This window comes from Micromys minutus, assembly GCF_963924665.1.
Source record: "Micromys minutus genome assembly, chromosome: 2".
Lineage (NCBI taxonomy): Eukaryota > Metazoa > Chordata > Mammalia > Rodentia > Muridae > Micromys > Micromys minutus.
Window position 1 is genome coordinate 97015300 of NC_137971.1, and position 26098 is coordinate 97041397.

At 39.9% G+C, this 26098-nt stretch overlaps 1 protein-coding gene across 2 annotated transcripts in view; it reads right to left on the bottom strand.

Annotated features, from left to right (window-relative positions):
• The window catches only part of NARS2 (asparaginyl-tRNA synthetase 2, mitochondrial), a 95530-nt gene that overhangs the window by 25809 nt on the left and 43623 nt on the right, over positions 1-26098 (bottom strand). The window contains exons 7-10 of one of the 2 annotated variants that reach the window (XM_080913268.1): positions 11145-11277; positions 4512-4610; positions 4368-4405; positions 744-810 (exon numbers count right to left, since the gene is read on the bottom strand). In XM_080913268.1, coding sequence (XP_080769394.1) covers positions 744-810; positions 4368-4405; positions 4512-4610; positions 11145-11277 — 337 coding nt within the window. The remainder of the gene's footprint in view (positions 1-743; positions 811-4367; positions 4406-4511; positions 4611-11144; positions 11278-26098) is intronic. The other variant, XM_080913269.1, reaches the window with a different exon arrangement.

Genomic DNA, 26098 nt, shown 5'->3' on the forward strand with positions numbered 1-26098 from the left:
GAGGGGAAGTGGGGAGGACCTAGAAGAAGTAGAGAAAGGGGAACCATACTCAGAATATCATATGAAAAGAATCCAGAAAGAGGACAAGGGAAAAGCAAACACTACTGCAGTAGTTGGCATTTGGTGGAGCCAGACTGCAGCCCTAAATGAACTGAGAATGTATTCTTGGTCCGGACCGCCTGCCGTCTGCATCAGAGTGTGTACTGCGCACACCACTTACAACTGCTTCCACGTATCCACCTCACTGGACTTCGTTGCCCAGATAGACTTAATCCTGTAACTTCTTTGTCTATCAGCTTTCAACATTAGTTGGAATATACATGTCGAAGCACTGAACTATCTGATCTCTGCAGTAATAATCTACCATTATCATTTTTCCTTTTCAAGTTTCATCTCACCAACTTGGTATGTACTCCTTTAAAGCCTTTAATTATATCTCTTCCAAATGACAGAATTCTCTTCTAAAGTCATTTTTATTCCAAGCATGGTGGTGTATACCTTTACGCCTAGCAACTGAGAGGTAGGAGAAAGTGGTTCTCTGTGAGTTTCAGGCCACCTTAGTTTCTATGAGTCCCTGGTCAGCCAGAGCTCCACAGTGAAACTTATCTCAAAGCTATTCTCAACCATGTTCAACAATCTCACTAAGGCTATGCACAGTTCCACAAATACTTATGTCAGTAATAAACACACACACACACACACACACACACACACACACACACACTCATACTCACACACACTACCTTGGGCGTAAAGGTGAAGTTCTGGGACGCTTGCTTTAAGATCTCAATTGCTTCCGTATAAGAAATGCTGAAAGAAAACAACACAGCAGTGGAGAAAGGTTAACACGGCAGAACTATTTTACACTAGGCCCCTTTAAACCAGAAAAGAACCAAACCAATTTGAGTATAATCTGCGAGGCCCTAAATGAGCACCATGTAGTCAGGAGTTCAGGCTGGCCTGACCTTACCGAGATGAGAGCTGCGTGAAGAGAGGTGGCCATTCGTTAGGTCTCCTGACCGGCACGCAACGTGCGCAAGTCAGGTCAGAAAGCAGAGCTTCTCAACACCCTCGCTGTGCCGGTGGCTCCACTAAAAGGAGTGACACACTGAGGCCCAAAGAGCAAGCGGCTCTCTACAGGCTGTCAATTATGTATTCATCTAGTGGACCTGTGTGCCACAGCTACTCGGTGCTAAGCCGTATTCCAGGCTCTGGAAATGATGGAAGCCAAAGAAAGCTTCTGCCTTCTTGATGCCAAGATGTGTGCGTGGACATGTGGGGCAAATTAAACAAACAATAACAGTGATAAGATGACTACTGCAAAGAGAAATACAGCAGGGCAGGGGTCTGGGTGCCATTTTAGAGGAGATGCTCAGGAAAGGCACTCTGAGTTGGTGACATCTGAAGAGAAACCTGCATAAGAAAATGAAAAAGGCAAAACAAACAACCAGAACTGTATAGATAACCGAGAGGAAAACACTAGACTCAAAGAATACCAAGTGCAGGGCCTCTGTGAGGAAGTTAGTCCCACTGAAGAACAGAAAGGTCAGTGTGACTGGAGCATACTGAGCAAGGGGGCAGAGCCCAGAAAATTTGATGAGAACGGCAGTCAGATCATGAACACTTCTTCAGGCCTTGGTAAAAGCCTTCGTAACAAATTCTAAGCATTCTAAGTCAGACTGTTGAAGACAGTCTCAGCTATTGGTTTTCTCACTAATAAATTCTCATGCCTAACATGAAAAAGTCCATTGCACAAGTGTGCACACCTAAAAGCTGCGGTAGGAGGACTGCTTAAGGCCAGGTGTCCAAAGCTGGTCTGAGCAACAAAGGGAGAAGATGGTTAGAGAGAAAAAGGGAAGGGAAGGGAAGGAGGGAAGGAGGAAAAATAAAAGCACTTATGTCTCCTGCCTTGTTCCACAGCCACTGAATTCATTTCTTCTCACGTTTTTATTTTACTTTATGACCACCTGTGTGTATGTATGTTTACTACACGTGTGCTGGTGCCCAGGGAGGCTACAAGAAGGCATCAGAACCTCTGGAACTGGAGTTATAGATGGTTGTGAGCCACTATGTGTGTGCTGAAAAGTGAACCTGGGTGCTTTTGTAAGAACAGCAAGTGCTCTGAATTTCAGCCCCTCCATCTTACTATTTTATGTATATTCTTTTAGGAGATTACAAATATGTGAATATTTATAACAACTATCTTAGTAAATGTCAGATCACACACCAAATACACTTTTACTTGAGATTATATGCTACTGATCACTATATTGCGATGACAACTTTGTTTTATTAGACAAGGTCTCATGTGGCCCTGGCTAGCTGAAGGTAGCCCTGATCATCTTGCCTCTACTTCCTGAGCACCAGGGTTACAGCAAATGCCACCACATGCAGTTTTATGCTGAGGACCAAACATGACGATGCTCTTTATGCTTGCGAGGGAAGCTCTCTACCAATTAAGCTACATCCACTGCCAAAACCTGTTTTGAAACAGAGTTTCTCTGTGTGGCCCTAGCTGTCTAAGAACTCCGTAGACCACGCTGGCCTCAAACTGAGAGATCTGCCTGTTTCTGTCTCCCACGTGCTGGGATTAGAGGTGTGCACCACCATCACTTGGCAGGAACTTCATTTTTTAAATTAAAATAACATTCTAAGTATATTTGTATGTGTGTTTACTTTTACTAATTACCCATTATTGGCATTTCAGATGTTTCCAATCTTTTGCTACTATAAATCATGACTAAACACCTCTCTAATGCAAATGAAAAAATAGAATTATTGTATCAAAACATAATCTTTATGTATTCTGAAGTATACTGTCAAATGTAATGGCCTCCCTTTCACAAGGTCATAAAAAATGCACATGTGCCAGAAGCATATGAACACATTCATAGCAGAGAAGCTCCAGTTTCCTTGCAAATTACAAGAAAAGATACTATGATAGTATTCTGGATGGTTTTTATAAGAAGAGATGCTGTGATAATATTCTGGATGGTTTTTTAAAAATCTACAAAAGCTTTCTGAAGGACCCTGAACTCAATCTACTCAGTACAAACTTACGCTCTGAATTTCATACCTATACAAGTCAACTAGACAATGTTTTTACAGTACAAACAAGGCCAGCTCCCAAAGCCATGTTTTTAGTGACAGATTTTGTTCTAGAGAGAACAATCTATTCATATTACACTCTGCATTTCTAAGGAAACAGTGGTGGTGGTTGGTTGTGAGAGTAATAATTTGAGAGTTGAGTACTGTGCAGAAGGGAATCTGAAGCTTAGGGAGAGTATGAGCAACTTGCCAGAGATCTCATATGTAAAGTGAGAGGCAGTCTGCTGACTCAGTTCCTGCTTTTCAAGGGCTAAGGCAGTGTCTAATGTTCATATGTTCATGTGTTCCACCGCAGTAGGAGTCTTAGGCTGTGCTCTTCTGACTCCACTACTTAGTAATACTAACTGCTTCAACTTGACGTGACTTTTATAATGTGATAAGTACATTCAAAAATTAAGTATCTATACATGAGAAACAGTTTGTCAGCAGCTCTTTCCTTAGACATCCTATTGTTCTAGTCCACCAATTCTTCATATGATCTGCCAATTACACTGAGAAATGTTAAGAAGCAGTAGTTTTGATACAGTTGTTATGTTTCGTTATGAAGAAATAATGACTCAAAACATTTCTTCAGGGGATAATGCTCTCCCCCATTTTTCCTCACCCCTACTCCCTCCTAATTAATGCAGGGCTTTCAAGTTCAGATTACAGCTCTGACACTGGATATCCTTAATGGGCCTCTCAAAGTCTCCCTACTAAGTATATTTCTTGACATCTATAAAGGATATTTCTTTGCCTTTCCAAAAACCGTTTCCAAAGTGCTTGAAGGTGGGGGGGGGGGGAAGAAAAGGCATGATTTACTTAGTTTATTTGGGGATCTAATCAGGGTATTTGACATACTCACTATGGTAGTTGGCACGAGACATTATAAGTACTCTAGAGGTGATATGGTAGATGGCTATGGGTTATATGCAAGTAATACACCATTTTACAGAGGGTATTAACCACGCAGATTTTAGTATATCTAGGGTTCTGGGAACCAATCTCCAAGGATGCCAAGGGATTACTACATAAGGTATGAATTTTAGTAATATAAACCACAATTTCTATATTCTTTTATCTTGCTATAATTCACTTATTTAATGGCACATGGGTTATCAACTATGATTTAAGTGTAAGAACAATAAAAACAATTAGAATATGGGTCTTGCCTCTATATGGTATGATAAACACAGAGATATATTAATAAAAATTATAACTCAATATAATATAGTAGTCAAATATGAGTAAAATCCAGAAAAATTATAATATCTACTTACATTAGGAAGTTGTTTTTTAGCATATGTTCTAGTCTGCCCTTGGTAAGACAAAAAGAGAACAAAGTTTAAATGTAAGTATATTCACCATGTATACTTAATATACTTAACGAGCTATGTATTTGGCTGTATCCACAAGCTTATTACCTTCTGGCCAGAAGCTATGAATTGGTGACATAGTTCAACATCTTCAGGACAGTGTGATAGAACCACCTTGGTGGTCACCTTGAAGAGTTCCTCCATGACCTAAGAGGAATGAGACAGTTGCCTGAGCAGCAGTTTTACACATCTCTAAGGCTTCAAGGCTTGAATGACTTTCCTCCAGCTTCCAGCAACTTAAACCCATTAAGCTTGTTAATCCCTGAATGTACTACAGTGACTCAGATCAATATTGGTATTGAAATGAGTTGTCAAATGAACAGCTATCATTGACTGATACCTCTTTATTTATTAATGAACTCACTTGCAGAATTAAGGCAATCATAGCACCTCATTACAGGACTGTTGTGAGAATTATAACAAATAATCCTGTGCATTAGCATAACTATTGGTTCAGAGAAATACATGATATTAGATTTTGTCATATGGTTGGGCCAGTCAATGATAAACAAAAGGAAACTTGAAAAACTGAGAAGCAACAATATGCTAAACAATAATTGTATATATCTTTGTTGAAATATAAAATATATATTAGAATGAGAATTAATTCTATCAAGCATATTCCTGTAAGACTCATAAGTGACATGATTTCCTTATAAGAAAGCAGTAACTAAAATGAAAATATTTCTAAGTATTTTATTTGTTTAATTACTTGTATCTTGGGAGACAGGGTCTCAGCAGCCCTGACTGGTCTGGAACTCACTCTGTGGACAGGCTGCTTACAATCTCACAGAGAGGACTGAGGTTACTAATGGTGCTCCCACACCCAGATAAGAGTTTGAGTTTCTAAGTTACCAACAGCATAGGTAGTAATGACAACTAATTTGAGGGATAGAAAGACAAGAAGAATCCAAAAATGAAGTAAGAATAAAGAAAAGTTGAAGAAACCAGGCCAAAGCTTTCGAAGGGCTTTGTATTCTACGGGAGAGCAGAGGCAATTAACTATCGATGCAATATAAAGATGTAAACCATTGCTATGAACAGGGCTGGGAGGACGGCAGAGGTGGGAGAGGGCTGCTTAGCGCCCCAACACTGCACTGGACAGCGTGGCAGGGGCACTTACAGACACACCTATAACCCTAGCACTGGAGAGCTGAGGCAGGGTCAAGAGTTCAAGATCATTCTAGGATATATGAAATCCTGTTTCAAAAAACCAAAAATGTTTTATAACACTCAGAGTCAAAACTTAAATGCACTGGGAGAAAAGGAGAGGCAGAAGGTTACTTTTTTTCTGTCTTTAGAAAAAAGATTTATATACATATATATGCTGAACACCACTAGTAGAGTGAGTTAAATAGTAAATCTGCCACCAGAACTTAAATATTCACTTTTAATATTGAGCTTTATTATTATAGTTAACTGCATGGCTGTGTCAGTACATGGCAGGGGTCAGAGGAAGACTTTCACAAGTTGGTTCTCTTTTTCCTCAGGCCTCCTGAGCTTGAACTCCATCAGGACTACACAGCCAAGAGCTTTACCCACTCTGAGGCATTACACTGGTGTTCAGACCTTATTCTTACCCAATCTCAGTGCTTAGCTGTCATGGCTTCATGAGTCAGCATGAAGACTCACAAAATCAGTCAGAGGTCTTCTTGTGCAATTATAAAGGAAACTGCCCAAATGCATGTTCTTCTTTTTACTTTATTTTATTTTTTATTATGAGATGGGGTCTTAAAGATTTAATTTTTATATTAATTCTTGTTTTGCCTTTTGACTCAGCCTCATTTTGTAGCTTAGACTAGCCTGGATCTTATAATCCTTTTGTCTCTGCCTCTCAAGTCAAGGACTATAAATCTGTGCTAGCATATACAAATCTAAATTGGCAAATTAATGTTCACCATAGCTAAAACCCTTTCTCTGCGAAAGATACTACTAAGATAGTGAAAGACTGGGAGAAATACTTGCAATTTATGTATCTGAAAAAGGATGTACATTTGTAAATGAAGAAATCTCAACGCTCAACAACAAACGGCCAGGTGTGGAGGTGCCTATCTTCCCAGCATGCGGGGGGGTGGGGGGGGTGGACGGCAGAATGCCTGAGTTCAAGGCCATCCAGGGCTACACAGTGATGCCATCTCAAACAACCAAAACAACCAAAGCTTAACAAGAAAATAATTTGACCAAGACAAGAAACTGATGGCGACTAGGCAGATGAAAAGATGTTTAACACAGAAAGGGTCCAGATACACTGGGGAAATCCAAACTAGAACCACAGCACCACACTGGTGCAGAGCTAACAGTCACACATCTTCATTCACAGTACACATCAGTCTGTCTTTGTCACAGACTCACGGATACAAGCAACAAGCACATCCTTGACCAAGTACTAGTGCTGAGTAGACAAACTGCTCTTTGTATATTACATGCAGGAATGCGACCCTTGTAAACCAAGAGAGATGAAAACTACGTTCTCACAGAACATGCACTGAAAGGTTTATAGAAACTTTTTTCACTGCTTTCCAAGACTGAACTAACTGAAATGTTCTTCAGTACCAATGGCAAATGACTGTGGTACACCTGTGTCAGGGAACTACCCAGACAACAGGAGAATCTGATGTATAGTCTACTAAGAGGCAGAATACAGTCAGATATGCACACATATTAGTGTTCACATGACAGTCTACAAAGGGCAAATTACTCAAGAGAGCTGGGGAAGAACAGCAGTAGACAGTGGGAGGAGTTAGAACACAAGGCAGCAACTAGTCAGAACAATTTTGTAAGAGTAAAATTGTTCTATATTTTGACTGTGCAGTCATAGTAACAGAGGTGGATATATGCCTTAAAACTTACAGTTTACAGGAATGTGATACTAATAAAACAAACATAAATCAAAATTATCATAGGAAGCTACTGTGTTTCTGAGTGTCAGAAGAGTTGCCTCCTCATCCAAAGCCATTGGATACACAATGGCTCATCTCTCAGGTCATCTGGCCTTGTTTATTACTCCCCAACTTATTTTGAAATATCTATATATGCAATAATATGTGCAGGAGTACCTTAGGGTGGTGCCACTCTGGAAAAAACGACTGCTGTTATGGTTCACTTCATTCTAGGACAGTTATTGTAAGGGCTTAAAAATCAGCTAAACATCTATAAGCAACTGTAACAGAGATAAATGAATGAGAAAAAACAGGAAACAGAATAATGATATGATCTGAATATGTTTTACATTTTTGTTACTTTTAAAAAAGATTTATTTTTTTATTTTATATGTATCAGTGTTTTGCTTGTGTATATGACTGTGCAATCAGATCACCTAGAATTGTAGTTAAAGATGGTGGTGAGCTGCCACATGGGTGCTGGGAATCAAAACCAGGGCCTCTAGAAAAGCGCCATTATTCTTAACCACAGAACCATCTCCAACCCCAGCATCACATTTTATTGATCAGTTTTGTGATGCCATAGTACTACTGAGGTCAGGGGGAAATCAGTTCCCTTCTCCCGCCCTATGTGTCTCACGTATCAAACTTAGTCATCAGGCTTGACAGCAATTACCTTTACCCACTGTATGAAAAACGGAACTGCATTCTGTTTACATTTATCACAGTGGTATTTACTTATCCATTTCTCAATGTTCTCATGAAAAAAAGAAACTTGAGGAAATGAAAGTATTCTGCAATCTTGTCACGTGTCTAACAATTTACATATTATTTTCATAATCTTTCCCTTTGGTGTGTATGTTGAGGCAGTAGAAATGAGGTAGAGGCAGACATGAGGAGGTCTGAGAGTCCTCCCGTTTCTCACCGTGCTCTCAGTATCTAAGTGAAGAAAAAAGACACTGGGTAGTGGGCTCAAATAAAGCTGTTGAAGGAATGCATACCATCCTTTAAGGCTCAGAGTTTAACTCCATACAGTCAGCAACAGGGTTATTCCAGAAGCATTATTAGCATTTTGATTATATAATTCCTCATTCTGTGGGTGATAAGACCTTGAAAGCCATCTTTGTCTTTAGCCATCACACACTAGCAGATTACTCTGCCCATCACCGCCTGCTCCTTGAAGGGATGGCAGATATGTCCTATGAGTGATAACGACCTACATTAGCAGTGGAAGGCATTACAACGCATGGCTGAAATGCTATCTGGCAATGTTACTTCCTGATGGACTCATCAGGAACTGCTAGCTCAAAGGCACTGCCTCACTCCAGGTTATATTTAGGGCTAGCTAACCACGATAAATAACTGGTTGATAGGGGAAAGCACAAAACTTATTGTCTTGTACTCCTAAAGATTTCTAGCTCTTTCTCATAGAAAAGGTAACCATCTCTCTTGCTGAACCAAAGTTCAATTTTCCCCCTACGCAATGCTTTGATCCATTTCTTATAGGCAGTGTTCTCAAGAGCATTCCTGGAAGTTCCTCAGAAAATTGGAAATAGATCTACCTGAAGAACCAGCTATACCACTTGGGCATATTCCCAAAAGATGCCCCACCATGCCACACGAGACACATGTTCCATCATGTTCAAACTGGCAGTATTTGTGATAGCCAGAAGTTGGAAACAACCCAGATGTCCCACAATGGATGAATTAAAAAAAAAAAAAAAAAAGTGGTTTGCTTACACAATGGAATACTACTCAGCTATTAAGAATGAGGACATCATGAGTTCTGCAGGCAAATGGATGGAACTATAAGATATCATCCTGATGAGGTAACCCAGACCTAAGAGGACAAGCATGGTGTGTACTCACTAATAGGTGGATATTAGCCAAAGGTACAGAACACCTAGGATTCAATCCACAGAATTCAAGAAGGTTAACAAGCCAAAGGGCCCAAGTGAGGATGCCTCAATCCCACTTGGGAGGGAAAAAAAGCAATCACAGGGGGCAGAGGGAGGAAGGCATCTGGGTAAGAGGAGACAGGAAGGGAAGGGGTAACGTGATCAGATATGATGGGGGAACAGGACTGAATCCCTGAGGGCCAGCAGAAAGAATGGAAAAAGGCAACCTTGGGAGGTAGGGAGTGGGGGGAACCCTCTAGAATGTACCAGAGACCTGGGAGTTGAGAGACTCTCAGGACTCAAAGGGAGGGACCTTAGATGCAATGCCCAACAGTGAGGAGAGGGAACTTGTAGAGCCCACCTCCAGTAGAAAGACAGGGATCATCCCACAGTCAAACACTCTGACCCAGAATTGTTCCTGTCTGAAAGAACTGCAGGGATGGAAATGGAGAAGCGACTGAGGGAAAGACTGTATGGTAGCTAGCCCAACTTGAAATCCATCTCAACAGCTCCAAGCCCTGACACTGTTACTGATGCTATGATGTGCTTGCAGACAGGAGCCCAGCATGGCTGTCCTCTGAGAGGCCCAACAAGCATCTGAAAGAGTCAGATTTAGATACTTATACCCAGTCAATGGAGAAGCTGGAGACCCCTGTGGTTAAATTAGGGAAAGGCTGGAATAAGCTGAGGAAGAAGGTCACCCCATGGGAGGACCAGCAGTCTCAACTAACCTGGACCCCAGAGATCTCTCAGACACTGAGCCACCAACCAGGCAGCATACACCAGCTGCCCAGGGGCCCCCAATGTATATACAGTAGGGGGCTTCCTAGTCTGGCCCCAGTGAGAGAAGATGCACCTAACCCTGGAGAGACTTGAGGCTCCAGTGAGTGGGGAGGTTTGGGGGACGTGGAGAAGGGGTGGGGACATCCTCTTGGGGACAGAGAAGGAGGAATGAGATGAGGGGGTGAGGAACTGTCAGAGGCAGACTGGGAAGGGGATAATGACTGAACTGTTAAAGAAAAGATTAAGTAATAACAACAACAATAATGATAATAATAATAATAACAATTAATAATAATAATAATAATAATGATAAAAACCATTTGATAGGAAGAGCTGGAGAGACGGCTCAGCAGGTGAGACCACTTGCCTAGGTTTGATTCTTGGTACTGGAAAGGTAGCTCACAACTGTCCGCAACTCTAGTTTCAGAAGCTCCGACACCCTATTCTGGCTTCTGCAGGTAAAACACTCATACAAATAAAATAAATAAAATAAAATAAAGTAAAATAAAATAATTCTAAACAAAAACTTGGGATGGAGAAATAGCTCAGCTATTGTTTACTGAAGATCCCAGCAGCCATGGTGGGTACATTCTAACTGCCTGTAACTCAAGCTCCAAGGGGCCCAAGACCTCTGGTCTGTTTGGTTATTTATTTCCATTCTCTCAATTTTCTTCTGTCTGTCTGTCTGTCGAAAAAAACTCTGGTGGCAATAAATCTGTCGCAGAATTGAAGAGAAAAGGACAGGTTCATAAAGTCACCAACTCTATCCTACCTTAGTGCCTATGGTTTAAGATGCTCATTTACCTCGTAAATAGGAGCTTAAGACATACAATGAGTAGAAAGTAAAGCTAACAGTTCATTATTTTTAAATTATGTTAAATTAAATTGAACATTATATACCCAAACTAAGAGACCAAATATTACTGATAGAGAAAAATTAAAATAGTAGCAATTAATTATTCCTGAGTAATCAGTGAATATCAGTCAAACACATACCCAAATGCCCTCTCAACTGCTCTGTGAAGTAGGAATTAGGTGTACCAATTAAATGGATTCCTATTTTCTCTACCCCATGAATCTCTATAATGCAGAAACACTACAACGACAAACTGTATACCTACTTGCATGAGATCCTGAAGGCTGTCAACAAAGGAAATCTCTGCTTCAACCATATAAAATTCAGCCAGGTGTCTCCGGCTCTGAGAATTCTCAGCTCGGAATGTTGGACCAAAGGTAAATACTTGGGTAAAAGCTCTGCGATTCAAGATTAAGAACACAAAAATAGAATACATGATTCATTGTAAGTATTTAAAATACCCTCAGCTCTTAAGAAAAAAAAATGTTTTGCATCTACGCTGAGCCACAAACCCACACATACTAGCTGCTCTATTTCTCTAATGGGGGATAATAATAGTTTCATTAAAAATGGTACATTTATAGAAACCATTTTATCCCAGAGGAATCTGCAACTGCTTTATAAACCCTATGGTTTTCTAAATATAGAAATATAACCACTCCTGGGCGCATTCACTGCAGCTGCCTTAAACACCAGGCAACTACATTTCAAACAATCAAGAACAAAGTGAGGAAAAACAGCATAACCCAAGAAATAGAACTGAGTTAATAATGACAACTGAAATTTCATGTGCATAAGGTTTGCTCAACTTATTTTTGAACACACAGAGAAGGATGTCATTACACCTTAGGGTGTAACAGGCTCTGTAGATGTATGTTATTAAGTGAAAATCCCAGTACCAGGTCTGGCATGTCTATGCACTGCTGAACAAGGAGGCCTAAGAGACCCCCAAAACAGTGTTTTTGGTTGTCCAGCATAATTAGTTTGTAAGACCCTATTGACAAAGACACAGCTCAGTTGAAAGGACACAGGAATTAAGCTGGAACTGACATGAGAACTTCCTGCTCACTAGTTTTCACAGTACTAGATGGTGACATGCAAGGCACTTTGGGAAAAGGCGCATTGATGGTCTTACCCAGCACAGGATGTGACTGACCAATGGTACAACGGTGGTATAAAGGTTATGGGGGTAACCAGCTGCTTTCTGACAGGCTTTCAGGCCTGCTCCACAGGAATTCATTCATGCCTTATATACTGTAACCCTAGTCAAAAGCCCAAGGATTGGAAAGTCAGAGGCTGTAAGTCAGAGTACTCACAACTGTTGAGTGCTCATTCTGAAATAGGACTTCCATATCAAGCCCAACCACAAGGCTCAGGGAATATCAAAGATGTGGTAGAAAGAATTTAAGAGCAGGATGATGGAAAGGAATGCTGTAAAATGCTGTCTTCTGGACATGATGTGACCACTGCACTCAATTCACTGCAGCTACGGTCAAGACCAGCAAGCAACACTTACTGAACTAACTCGACATGTTGGGAGTGTTCCTCAGAAGGGTGAGGTGAGAATTGGATATGTGCAGGATAAACTGTGTACACATATGAAACTGTTAAAGAATAAAAAAAGATAATAATACAAAATAGTAACAATTCACCTTTGTAAGGACTACTTAAATTCTTTACAACCACTTGTATCTTTTAAGTGACATAAAATTTAGGGTTAAGGAAGATTTTTGAAGAACTATCCTCTCAATTTCAAAAAAGAACAGCACTCAACTATTTAAATGGAGTAGTGCCCTAGGTTTTAAATTCCTCCCAGAGACAGATGCTACAGCTTTGTTCTTTAATCTGCATACTTTCCCTCACTCTCAATCAAGGCAACAATGATATTAGGTAAGAATAAAACTTAAGAACGAGCATTTCTTGAGAACTTAATTTAAAATTTTGCCTTTTACAACAACAAAAGGTTTCTGTGGCCTGGAACTTTGTCATGATCAGTCCACACAATTTAAAAAGTATTTTAAGTTAAAAATATATGCCATTTTTCCCATAATAGAAAAGAATTATAATAGAAACCTACACTTCCCCCTCTCTGAGGCCTTTTCAGTTGGTGAGACTCAGGAATGTATGTTTTGATTCTGCAGTTCCCCTCCCGAGACCAAACTCAGTGAATCTGTGGGAACATTGGCATTTAACGGAAAGCAAACAATAAAAAGTAAACCATAACCATAGTCACACCTCACCCATGATTAGACCCAGACCCACCTACCGGAATGTTCCTAAACACAGTGAGTCTGCCATGTGCAAGATGAACAGTCCTTGATTCTGAGGTTTCCCCAGCTCTGCTATCTGAGTCACTGAGGCAGCCCTCACTCCTCCCATCCCATGATGCCAACAGGGCCCACTATGGCTTTGATTACAAATTTTACTGGTTTACACTTTGCAAAGACACTCTCAAGTCTTGTGACTCCTATCTTCCCAGTAGTTGTTACTCAAACCTTTCTTTTCCTTGGAAATAATAAGTCTTCTTTTTGTTGTCGTTGCTGTTGTTTGTGACAGGTCCCATTATGCAGCCCAAATCATCACTGAAAGCCCAACATTCTGCACACAGCCAGGGATGCATCAAGCGTGCACAAAAGGTACTTGTTTTGCCTGGTGATTGCTTCCTGTCTTCCTCTGATTCCAAACTACTAAATTCTTAAAGTCAAATCTTATTACACTAGTAGAAATTAAAAAATCTCCAATGGCTCTACTGGCAAAAGGAGAAACTCACACTCCTATTACTGCCCATGTAGCCTTTTCTACAGCTCTCTGAAGACATTGCTCTTACCTAGCGTGTCCTGAGCCTTATGTCTTTGCACAGAATATTCTCTATGCCAGCTTTGCTCTTCACTCTCTAAATACAAATTCCCATCCAATCACCAACATTTGCCTTAAATATCTTGCATTTTGAAATCACCCCTCCTCCAACTTATTTCTCTCCTATATATTACTACAACACTTTATATATTATTATATAAAGTGTCTCAATTCAATATGTAATTGTGTTTTTAAGTTACCCCCTCCCACAGTGAACTACAAAATTTTCCAGAACAGGAGCCATGTTTTATTCACGTCTGCATCTCCAGTGCCTAGTTAGCACAGGTGCTCGGGCTGATGAATGAGCACTGATGATGATATCAGCCAGGCTGCAGCATCAGCTGGGGAGGCACATGTCCTTAGCAGCAACATGACAAAGAGCAAAACACTCAAGAGATGTTTTCAGGCTGCTACTTAGGACCTAAAATGGATACTGAAATAGGTATCTAAAATGGGTCAAATAATTCTGGTCTGTTGCAAGCAGCAAATTATACAGGTACAAGCTATTTCCAGTTCAGGGCTATGCTTTCTGAGATTGGCTGCCAATAGTACCCACTTTTAAAAAATGGCAATTCTAGTATTATCTAACAAGGATACATTGTATAAACAAAAATGTTAACATTCAAGTGTATCTTATTGAAATTTTCCATAAATACACAGGCGATGAAATTGAAATTTACTTTGAAAGCTCTGAAATGTAGAAAAGGGGTTGTTACTCAAAAGATATTTGCTACTGGTGTTAAAGAATTCTGGTTAATAAAACAGATCAAATCACGAGGGTAACTGCCCCTCACTGGCAGTTCTATGTAGCATGCTATGGAATGGGCAGCAGTTGTTGTTTATTTATTTATTTAAGGCAAATATTCTAGGCTGGTCTCAGATTTCTTACGTAGTTGAGGCTTGGTGTGGATATGGTATTTTTCAATAATTTTGTTTCTGGATCAAAAGAATTCATTTTAATATGATCCATTTTTCCTCCTTTTTTCTGCCTTCCACAGCCATGAAGCCATTTGCAGCAAGGTTTAAAAACTGCTTCTCAGCCTTTTGGTTCTATCAAGTGTAGAAAAGCTTAAACCAACCAACCAAAGAACAAGGACAATTTCTAAACTAAGACACAAAACCAGGTGAAAGGCCAGCATTACTGTGAGAGGAAACCAGCAGAAAACATTCAGCTCTAAAATCCATTTTGTGCCAAATTCTGGGGAGATGAGAGCTATATAAGGAAAGGCCTGAGCTTAGAGTAGATGTTTAAGATAACAAAAGAACATCCAATACGCATCAATCAAGATTGCTACAAACACAGCTTTAGAGGGGGTAGAAGTGAAATTACTGAGACTGCTCTACAGGGGTAACTTTCTCATGTGGAGTTTTCTGAAGCCCTCAAGTTGCTAACAGGATTAACATAAATGGCCACTGACTATACGACCGTTTATTCTTTCTGAAGAACTGGGCTTCCCAGTTAGAATACAGAGTATTTTGTTCTTTAGCTGGAGACCAATCAGCATCCTTTCTAATCCCCCACCCTCCATGTCACCCTCCACTGTCCACTCAGTACAGGTGCACTGACAGGGAGTAAAACACAGGCAGCTTTACAGTGGCTCCTAAAACAGGTACTGCTAAAAGTTTCCTCCACCATTCAGAGACTGTCAACCAAAAGTCATCAGAAGAGATGGAGAAGGACACTTCATGCTCAAAGGAAAAATCCACCAAGAGGAAGTCTCAATTCTGAACATCTATACCCCAAATGCAAGGGCACCCACCTTCATGAAAAAAACTTTACTAAAGCTCAAACACAAATTGAACCTCACATATTAATAGTGAGGAATTTTAACACTCCACTCTTAGCAATAGACAGGTCATTGAAACCAAAACTAGAGACACAGTAAAACTAACAGAAGTCATGAACTAAACAGATTTAACAGATATCTATAGAACACTTCACCTCAAAACAAAAGACCATACCTTCTTCACTGTACGTCACAGAACCTTCTCCAAAACTAACCATATAATCAGTCACAAGTCAGGCCTCAACATATACAAGAACACTGAAAGAATTCCAAGCATTCTATCAGATCTCCAAGGACTAAGTCTAGACATCAATAACAGAAAAAAAAAAAAAAAAGAAGAAGTACATATACTCATAGAAACTGAACAACTCTCTGCTCAATGATAACTTGGTCAGGGAAGAAATAAAGAAAATTCACTGAAGATGAAGACACAGCATGCTTAAATGTATGGGACACAATGAAACCAGTGTTAAGAGGAAAAAATCATAGCACTGAGTCCCCTCATGAAGAAATTGGAGAGATCCCATACTAGCTACTTAACAGCACACCTGAAAGCTCTAGAACAGAAAGAAGCAAACTCACCCAAAAGGAGTAGATGGCAGGAAATAATCAAACTCAGGGCTGAAATCAACCAATTAGAAACAAAGAGAATACAAAGGATCAACAAACCAAGAGTTCTTTGGGAAAATCAACAAGATAGATAAACCATTAGCCAAACTAAAGGGCACAAAAGACAATATCCAAATTAACAAAATCAGAAATGAAAAGGGAGCTATAACAATAGAAACTGAGGAAATTAACAAACAAACATCAGATCCTATTACAAAAGTCTATACTCAACAAAACTGGAAAATCTAGATGAAATGGATGATTTTCTAGACAGATACCATGTACTTAAGTTAAACCAAGATCAGGTAAACTATCTAAACAGTCCCATAACCCATAAGGAAATAGAAGTAATCATTAAAAACCTTCCAAACAAAACCAGTCCAGGGTCAGATGGTTTTAGAGCAGAATTCTACCAGACTTTCAGAAAAGAGTTAATGCCAATACTCCTCAAAGTATTCCATAAAATAGAAACAGAAGGAATACCATCTAATTCATTCTATGAAGCCACAGTTACTCTGATATCTAAACCACACAAAGACTCAACAAAGAAAGAGAACTTCTGTCTGATTTTGTTTATGAATATCGATGTAATGATACTCAATAAAATTCTCACAAACTGAATCCAAGAACACATCAAAACAATCATTCAACACGCTCAAGTAGGCTTCACCCCAGGAATGCAGGGATGGTTCAATGTATGAAAATCCTTCAATGTACTATACTATATAAACAAACTCAAGGGGAAAAGTCACATGAACATCTCATTAGATGCTGAAATAGCCTTAAGTCTTGGAAAGATCAGGAATTTGTGGCACATACCTAAACATTATAAAAACAATATAACAAACAAACAGCCAACATCAAATTAAATGGAGAGAAACGAAGCAATCTCACTAACATCAGGGACAAGACAAGGCTGACCACTATCCCTCTCTCCAATATAGTACTTTAAGTCCTAGCCAGAGCAATAAGACAACAAAAGGAGATCAAGGGGATACAAATTGAAAAGAAAGAAGTCTAAGTATCACTATTTGTGGATGATATGATAGTATACATAAGTGATCCCACAAATTTTACCAGAGACCTCCTACAGCTGATAAACCACTTCAGAAAAGTGGAGGGATATAAAATTAACTGAAATCAGCAGCCTTCCTTTATACAAATGATAAGCTGAGAAAGAAAATAGAGAAACAACAACCTTCAAAATAAACACAGATAAAATGGCCATGTTACCAAAAGCAATCTACAGATTCAATGCAATCCCCTTCAAAATTCCAACACAATTCTTCAGACATGGAAAGAGCAATTCTCAACTTCATGTGAAAAAAAAAAAAAAAACCCAAAACAATTCTCAACAAGAAGAGAACTTTTGGAGGAATCATCATCCCTGACCTCAAGCTGTACTACAAAGCAATAGTGATAAAAACTGCTTGGTATTGGTACATACAGATGGGTTAATAAATAGCATCAAAGACTCAGAAATAAACTGACATACCTATGGAAACTTGATCTTCAACAAAGAAGCCAAAAACATACAGTGGATAAAAGAAAGCATCTTCAGTAAGTGGTGCTAGTCTAACTGGTGGGCAGCCTGTAGAAGAATAGATCAATATTTACCATCTTGCACAAAGCTCAAGTCCACATGGATAAAGGACCTCAACATAAAACCAGATACAATGAATCCAATAGAAGAGAAAGTGGGAAAGAGCCTCAAACCCACTGGCACAAGGGAAAAGTTTCCTGAACAGAAGAACATCAGTAGCTTATGCTCTAAGATCAACAATCAACAAATGGGACTTCATGAAATTGCACAGCTTCTTCTATAAGGCAAAGGACACTGTCAATAGGACAAAATGACAACCAAAAGATTGGGAAAAAAAATCCTCACTAACCTTATATCCAATAGAGGGCTAATATCGAAAATATATAAGAACTCAAGAAGTTAACCTCAAAAAACCCAAACAACCCAATTAAAAATGGGGTTCAGGGACTTCCAGACGCAGAGCGGAGCCTGGCACACCTGCCACTCGAAACGGCGGCTCATAGAGGTTGAGCAACTGGTGAGTGGGAGACCTAGACAGCAGGGGAGCAGAGAGATCTCTGCGGAGTGCACACGGAAAGTGCACACCCTAACTTTTCCCTGCCCTGCCTTGCCCGATCCAGCGATTGGGAACAGAAAATTAGAACTTCTGTTTCCACCCGGAGGCGACTTCCGGACGCAGAGCGGAGCCTGGCCCATCTGCCACCCAGAACGGTGGCTCATAGAGGATGAGCAACTGCGATTGGGAACAGAAAATTAAAACTTCTGTTACCACCCGGAAGCAACTTCAGGACGCAGAGCAGAGCCTGGCCTATCTGCCACCCGGAACGGAGGCTTGTAGAGGCAGAGCAACTGGTGGGTGGGAGACCTGGGGTGCCGGGAGCAGAGAGATCTCTGCGGAGTACACACGGAAATTGCACCCCCCGCCTTGCCCTGCCCTGCCGTGCCTGATCCAGCAACCAAAAACAGAACATTGGAACTTCTGCTCACACCCGACGACTCTGAGGCATAAAACAGGGCTCGACCCATCTGACACCTGGACCAGTGGAGAACCAGGGACACAGACCAGAGACAAGGGAAAGACAAGACATATCACTGACAACAAAATGGCAAGAGGAAAGAGAAAGAGTATATCCCAAGGAAACCAAGACAATCTAGCAACACCAGAACCCAGCTCTCCCATAACAGCAAACATCGGAATTCCAAACACTCCAGAAAAAGAAGACACAGACCTGAAATCATACCTCAAGACGCTGATAGAGTTACTTAAACAAGAAAGGGAGGAAAAGCAAAAAGATTCAGAAGCTTTTAAAGAAGAAACAAGAAAAACACTCAAAGAACTCAAAGAACTAGAGGAAAACAGAACCAAAGAAATAAAAGATTGGAAGAGGGAAATTAAAACAGAAATTGACACAATAAAGAAAACGCTAAAAGAGATAACCCTAAAGTCAGAACACCAAAAAAAGAAATCAGGAGTCACAGAAGCAAGCATTTCCAATAGATTACAAGAGATCGAAGAGAGAATCTCGGGGGCAGAAGACAACATTGCAAACATAGACAAAACAGCCAGAGAAGATGCAAAAAACAAAAAGCTCCTAACCCAAAATGTCCAGGAAATCCAAGACACAATGAGAAGACCGAACCTAAGGATAATAGGAATAGGAGAGGGAGAAGAGTATCAACTAAGAGGCACAGTAAATATCTTCAACAAAATCATAGAAGAAAACTTCCCTACCGTCAAGAATGAGATGACCACGAGCATAAAAGAAGCCTTCAGAACTCCAAATAGGTTGGACCAGAAAAGAAATTCCTCCCGACACATAATAGTAAAAACATCAAGTGCCCAAAGTAAAGAAAGAATACTAAAAGCAGTAAGGGGAAAAGGTCAGGTAACATATAAAGGCAGACCAATCAGACTCACGCCCGATTTCTCAACAGAGACTATGAAAGCTAGAAGAGCCTGGACAGACGTTATGCACTCATTAAGAGAGCACAAGTGCCAGCCCAAGCTGCTATACCCAGCAAAACTATCAATCACCATCGATGGAGAGACGAAGATATTTCAAGACAAATCAAAATTCACACAATATCTGACCACAAACCCAGCACTACAACAAATTATAGGTGGAAAACCCAATACAATGAGGGAAAATACAGCCTAGTAAAAACAAGAAAACTCCTATGCAAGGAAACTAAAAGAAGAAAAAAACACAGACACAACTCAACCCAAAAAAGCAATAATGGCAGGAAACAGAAACAACTATTCCTTGATATCTATTAACATAAATGGTCTCAACTCCCCAATAAAGAGACATAGACTATCAGACTGGATACATAAACAAAATCCAGCCTTTTGCTGCATACAGGAAACTCATCTCAGAGACAAAGACAGACACTATCTCAGAGTAAAAGGGTGGGAAAAAAACTTCCAAGCAAACAGCGCCAAGAAGCAAGCTGGAGTGGCTATTCTAATATCGAATAAAGTAAATTTCCAACCAAAAGTTATCAAAAAAGATAAGGAAGGACACTTTTTACTCATTACCGGGGAAATCTGTCAGGAGGAACTCTCAATCCTTAACATATATGCTCCAAATAAAAAAATCACCCACATTCATAAAAGAAACCCTACTAAAGCTCAAAAAATACATTTCACCCCACACAATAATAGTGGAAGACTTTAATACCCCACTCTCACCAATGGACAGATCCGGGAAACAGAAACTGAACAAGGACACTGAAAAACTAGCAGAGACTTTGAACCAACTAGAATTAATAGATATATACAGAACATACTATCCCAAAGTAAAAGAATACACCTTCTTCTCACCACCCCATGGCACCTTCTCGAAAATTGACCACATAATTGGACACAGAACGAGCCTCCATCGATATAAGAAGATTCAAATACTCCCATATATCCTCTCAGATCACCATGGTCTACAGCTGGTCTTTAACAACAACAAAGACAACAAAAAGCCCACATACACATGGAAACTAAACAATGCTCTGTTAAAGGATAGCAGGGTCAAAGAAGAAATAAAGAAAGAAATTAAGGATTTTCTAGAATTCAACGAAAACGAAAACACAACATACCCAAACCTATGGGATGCAATGAAAGCAGTATTGAGAGGAAAACTCATAGCCTTAAGTGCTTCCAAAAAGAAGCTGTAGAGAGCTCACATCAGCAACCTGACAGCACAGCTAAAAGCCCTAGAACAAAAGGAAGGAGATGTACCCAAAAAGAGTAGACGGCAAGAAATAATCAAAATTAGGGCAGAAATAGACCAAATAGAAACAAAAAGAACCATTGAAAAAATCAACAAAACAAAGAGTTGGTTCTTTGAGAAAATCAACAAGATTGATAAACCCCTAGCCAGACTAACTAGAGGGCAAAGAGAGAGTATCCAAATTAACAAAATCAGAAAGGAGAGTGGGGACATAACAACTGAAACTGAGGAAATTCAAGAAATCATCAGATCCTACTACAAAAGCCTATACTCAACAAAGCTGGAAAATCTGGAGGAAATGGATGAATTCCTAGACAGATACAAGGTCCCAAAGTTAAACCAGGACCAAGTAAACCATCTAAATAATCCTATAACACCTAAAGAAATAGAAGAAGTCATCAAAAGCCTCCCAACCAAGAAAAGCCCAGGACCAGACGGGTTCAGTGCAGAATTTTATCAGACATTCATTGGGGATATAACACCAATACTCGCCAAACTATTCCAAAAGATAGAATCAGATGGAATATTACCCAACTCATTTTTTGAGGCTACAATAACCCTCGTACCTAAACCACACAAAGACCCTACAAGGAAAGAGAACTTCAGACCAATCTCACTTATGAACATTGATGCAAAAATACTCAACAAAATCCTTGCAAACCGAATCCAAGAACACATCAAAACGATCATTCATCATGACCAAGTAGGCTTCATCCCTGGGATGCAGGGATAGTTTAACATAAGGAAATCCATCAACGTAATCCACCATATAAACAAACTCAAAGATCAAAATCACATGGTCATCTCACTAGACGCTGAGAAAGCATTGGACAAAATCCAACACCCCTTCATGTTAAAAGTCCTGGAAAGAACAGGAATCCAAGGCCCATACTTAAACATAATAAAAGCAATATACAGCAAACCAACAGCCAACATCAAACTTAATGGCGAGAAACTTGAAGCAATCCCACTAAAATCAGGGACTCGACAAGGCTGCCCACTCTCCCCCTACCTATTCAACATAGTACTGGAAGTCCTGGCTGAAGCAATTATACAGCAAAAGGAGATCAAGGGGATACAAATCGGAAAGGAAGAGATAAAAACATCACTCTTTGCTGATGACATGATAGTGTACTTGAGTGACCCCAAAAATTCCACCAGAGAACTCCTACAGCTGATAAACAAGTTCAGCAAAGTGGCTGGATACAAAATTAACTCAAACAAATCAGTAGCCTTCCTGTACTCAAAGGACAAACATGTGGAGAAAGAAATTAGGGAAAACGTACCCTTCACAATCGTTACAAAAACTATGAAATACCTTGGTGTGACTCTAACTAAGCAAGTGAAGGACCTGTATGACAAGAACTTCAAACCTCTAAAGAAAGAAACTGAGGAGGATCTCAGAAAATGGAAAGATCTCCCATGCTCATGGATTGGAAAAATCAACATCTTAAAAATGGCCATCCTACCAAAAGCAATCTACAGATTCAATGCAATCCCCATCAAAATTCCAACCCAGTTCTTCATGGAATTGGAAAGATCAATGTGCAATTTCATATGGAATAACAAAAGACCTAGAATAGCGAAATCCATCCTCAACAACAAAAAAACATCTGGGGGAATCACTATCCCTGACCTCAAGCTATATTACAAGGCAATTGTGCTGAAAACTGCATGGTACTGGTACAGAAACTGGCATGTGGATCAATGGAATAGAATAGAAGATCCAGAAATGAGCCCTCATGTATATGGTCACCTGATTTTTGACAAAGGACCAGTAAACACTCAATGGAAAAAGGACAGCCTATTCAACAAATGGTGCTGGTCCAACTGGCACTCAGCATGCAAAAGAATGAAAATAGACCCGTTCTTATCTCCTTGTACAAAGCTCAAGTGTAAGTGGATCAAATATCTCCACATTAAACCAGATACACTGAAACTATTAGATGAGAAAGTAGGGAAAACCTTAGAACACATAGGTACAGAAGAAAATTTCCTGAACAAAACACCAATGGCTCAAGCTCTAAGGTCAAAGATTAACAAATGGGACTTAATGAGATTGCAAAGTTTCTGTAAGGCTAAGGACATCGTCAAGAAAATAAAACGGCAACCAACAGAATGGGAAAATATCTTTACCAACACCACATCAGATAGAGGCCTAATATCCAAGGTGTACAAGGAACTCAAAAAGCTAGACACCAGAGAATCAAATAACCCTATTAAAAAATGGGGGTCCAGAGCTAAACAAAACGTTTTCAGTTGAGGAACACCGAATGGCCGAGAAACACCTGAGGAAGTGCTCAACATCCTTAGCCATCAGGGAAATGCAAATCAAAACAACCCTGAGATTCTACCTCACACCAGTCAGATTGGCCAAGATCCAAAACTCAGATGACAGCAGATGCTGGCGAGGCTGTGGAGAAAGAGGAACACTTCTCCACTGTTGGTGGGGTTGCAAGCTAATACAACCACTCTGGAAATCTGTCTGGCGATACCTCAGAAAATTGGATATAGTACTACCTGAAGACCCAGCTATTCCACTTCTGGGCATATACCCCAGAGACACTTTAATACACAACAAAGATATATGCACCACAATGTTCATAGCGGCTCTATTTATAATAGCCAGAAGCTGGAAGGAACCCAGATGTCCTTCAGAAGATGAATGGATACAAAAATTGTGGTACATATACACAATGGAATACTACTCAGCCACCAGAAACAATGACTTATCCAAATTCTTAAGAAAATGGCTGCATCTAGAGAATATCATCCTGAGTGAGATAACCCAGTCACAAAAGAACAGACATAATATGCAGTCACTGATAGTGGGATGCTAACCCCAGAGGCTTGCACTCCCCCAGAAACAACTCACAGACTGTATGAAGTCCAAGAAATAAAGAAAACAAAACAAAACAAAACAAAATTTGCAAAACAAGAAAACTTTAACTATTTCCATGTTACATTTTTTTTACATGTACTTTAGCTCATTGTAACTATTAAGTTTTCAAGGCACACAACCAAACCTTGAAAAAAATCAAGTACTGACTAAAAAATATATTCATATAGTTTTATATAAAAATTATGTTAAAATCTGAAAAAAAAGTACTGACAAAAAATGTATAATTTTAAGCAAAAAATGTTTAAAATCTGTACATTTATCTTTGTTTTGTAAAATAAAGTTGTTTAAAAAAAAAAAGAAAAAAATGGGGTTCAGAGCTAAACAGATAATTCTCAACAGAGGAATCTTGAAAGGTCAAGAAGCATTTAAAGAAATGTTCACCATATTTAGTCATCAGGGAAATGCAAAGCAAAATGACCCTGAGATTAACTTACACTAATCATGATGGCTAAGATAAAAAACTCAGGCAATAGCAGATGCTGGCAAGGATGTGAAGAAAGAGGAACACTCCTCCATTGTTGGTGGGATTGCCAACTGGTGCAACCACTTTGGAAGTAAGTCTGTTGGTTCCTCAAAAAATTGAAAATAGTTCTACCTGACATCCCAGCTAGACCACTCTTGGGCATAGACTTAAAAGATGTTCCACCATGCCACAGGGGCTCCACAATATTCATGGAAGTTTTACTTGTAATAGCTTGAACTTGGAAACAACCCAGATGTCCCTCAACCAAAGAATGGATACAGAAAACGTGGTTCATTTACACAGTGGAATACTATTCAGCTATTAAAAATGAGAATATTAAAAATATTGCAGGCAAATGGATCGAACTAGAAAATGTCTTGAGTGAGGTAACCTAGACCCAAAAGGACATGCATATGTACTCACTGATAAGTGGATATTAGCCAAAAAATACAGAATATCTACAATATAACCCACAGACCATAAGAAGTTTAACAAGAAGTAAGGTCAAGTGAGGATTGTTTTAATCCTACTTAGAAGGGGGAACAAAATAATAATGGGAAGCCGAGGGAGGGAGGGGTCTGGGTAGGTGAAGGGAGGGGGCGGGATAAGGGGAACAGGATCAGTTATGGGCGCGGGGAACAGAAGACAAGCCTGGGGGGTCAGAAGAATGAGTGAAAATATGCAGCCTCTGGGGGTGGGAAGTGGGCAGATCCTCTAGAAAGTCCCTGGTGTCAATGTGGATGACCTTAGCCAAACTGTCCAACAGCGAGTAGAGGGAACTCAAAGAGTCCATCTCCAGTAGATAGACAGGGCCCAAGTGGAGGGTTGGGAATACCAACCCACAGCCAAAATTTCTGACTCTGAACTGTTCCTGTCTGAAAGAATTGCAGGGACAAAAGTGGAGAAGAGACTGAGGGAAAGGTGGTCTGGGCCCAACTTGGGATCCATCCCATGGGCAGGCACCAAAGCCTGACACTATTACTGATGCTATGGTGTGCTTACAGACAGGAGCCTAGCATGGCTGCCCTCTGAGAGGCCCAACCAGCAGCTGACTGAGACAGACACGGATATGCCCAACCACTGGACTGAAGTCAGGAACTCCTATAGTTGAATTAGGGGAAGGAAATACATGAGGACCCAAGTTCAATTTTTAGCATTGACAAAAGATTGTCTGTTTCCCTGTCTTGTGGCCAATGCATTATCAATACTGTAATGTATTTGCCATTCAATATTGATATATGTCCAAGAGCAGATTGCAGACACTTTCAGTCCCTGCACCCCACCCCTTAAAAAAAAATCTTGCTCTTGTGGAATGAAGTGTAGCCATGTCATTTCAACAGGCCAGATGCTTTAAGTAAAGACTGCTTTCTGGAACCTAAAAGTTCTAAACTACCACTGCCACACACTCAAAGTTTTATGGGACAGTGAAATAGTTTTATGGGTGGAGGCATAGCCTGAGTTTAATCCCTAGGACTCATATGGAAGGAGAAAACCAACACCTATAACCTGCCCTTAGACATCCGAGTGTGTGTGTGTGTGTGTGTGTGTGTGTGTGTGTGTGTGCTCTCGATGTGTACATACATACTGACACATACACAATAAATGTCATAAAAGACATTTTTTCTTTAACATGTATTTGTATTTTACTTGGAACATTATTTTGAGGCTCAGGAAAAAAATTAATTTTAATCATACAATGAAATATAACAAGTTCCGGCAATGACACTGTTACAAGAGCAGAAGTGCCAGCCAACTGGATTAGAAAGGACATTCCAGTAAAAGGAACATGAGGCTCTTACCTTATCAGATAGCAAAGAGTCTGACAAGCACTAAGA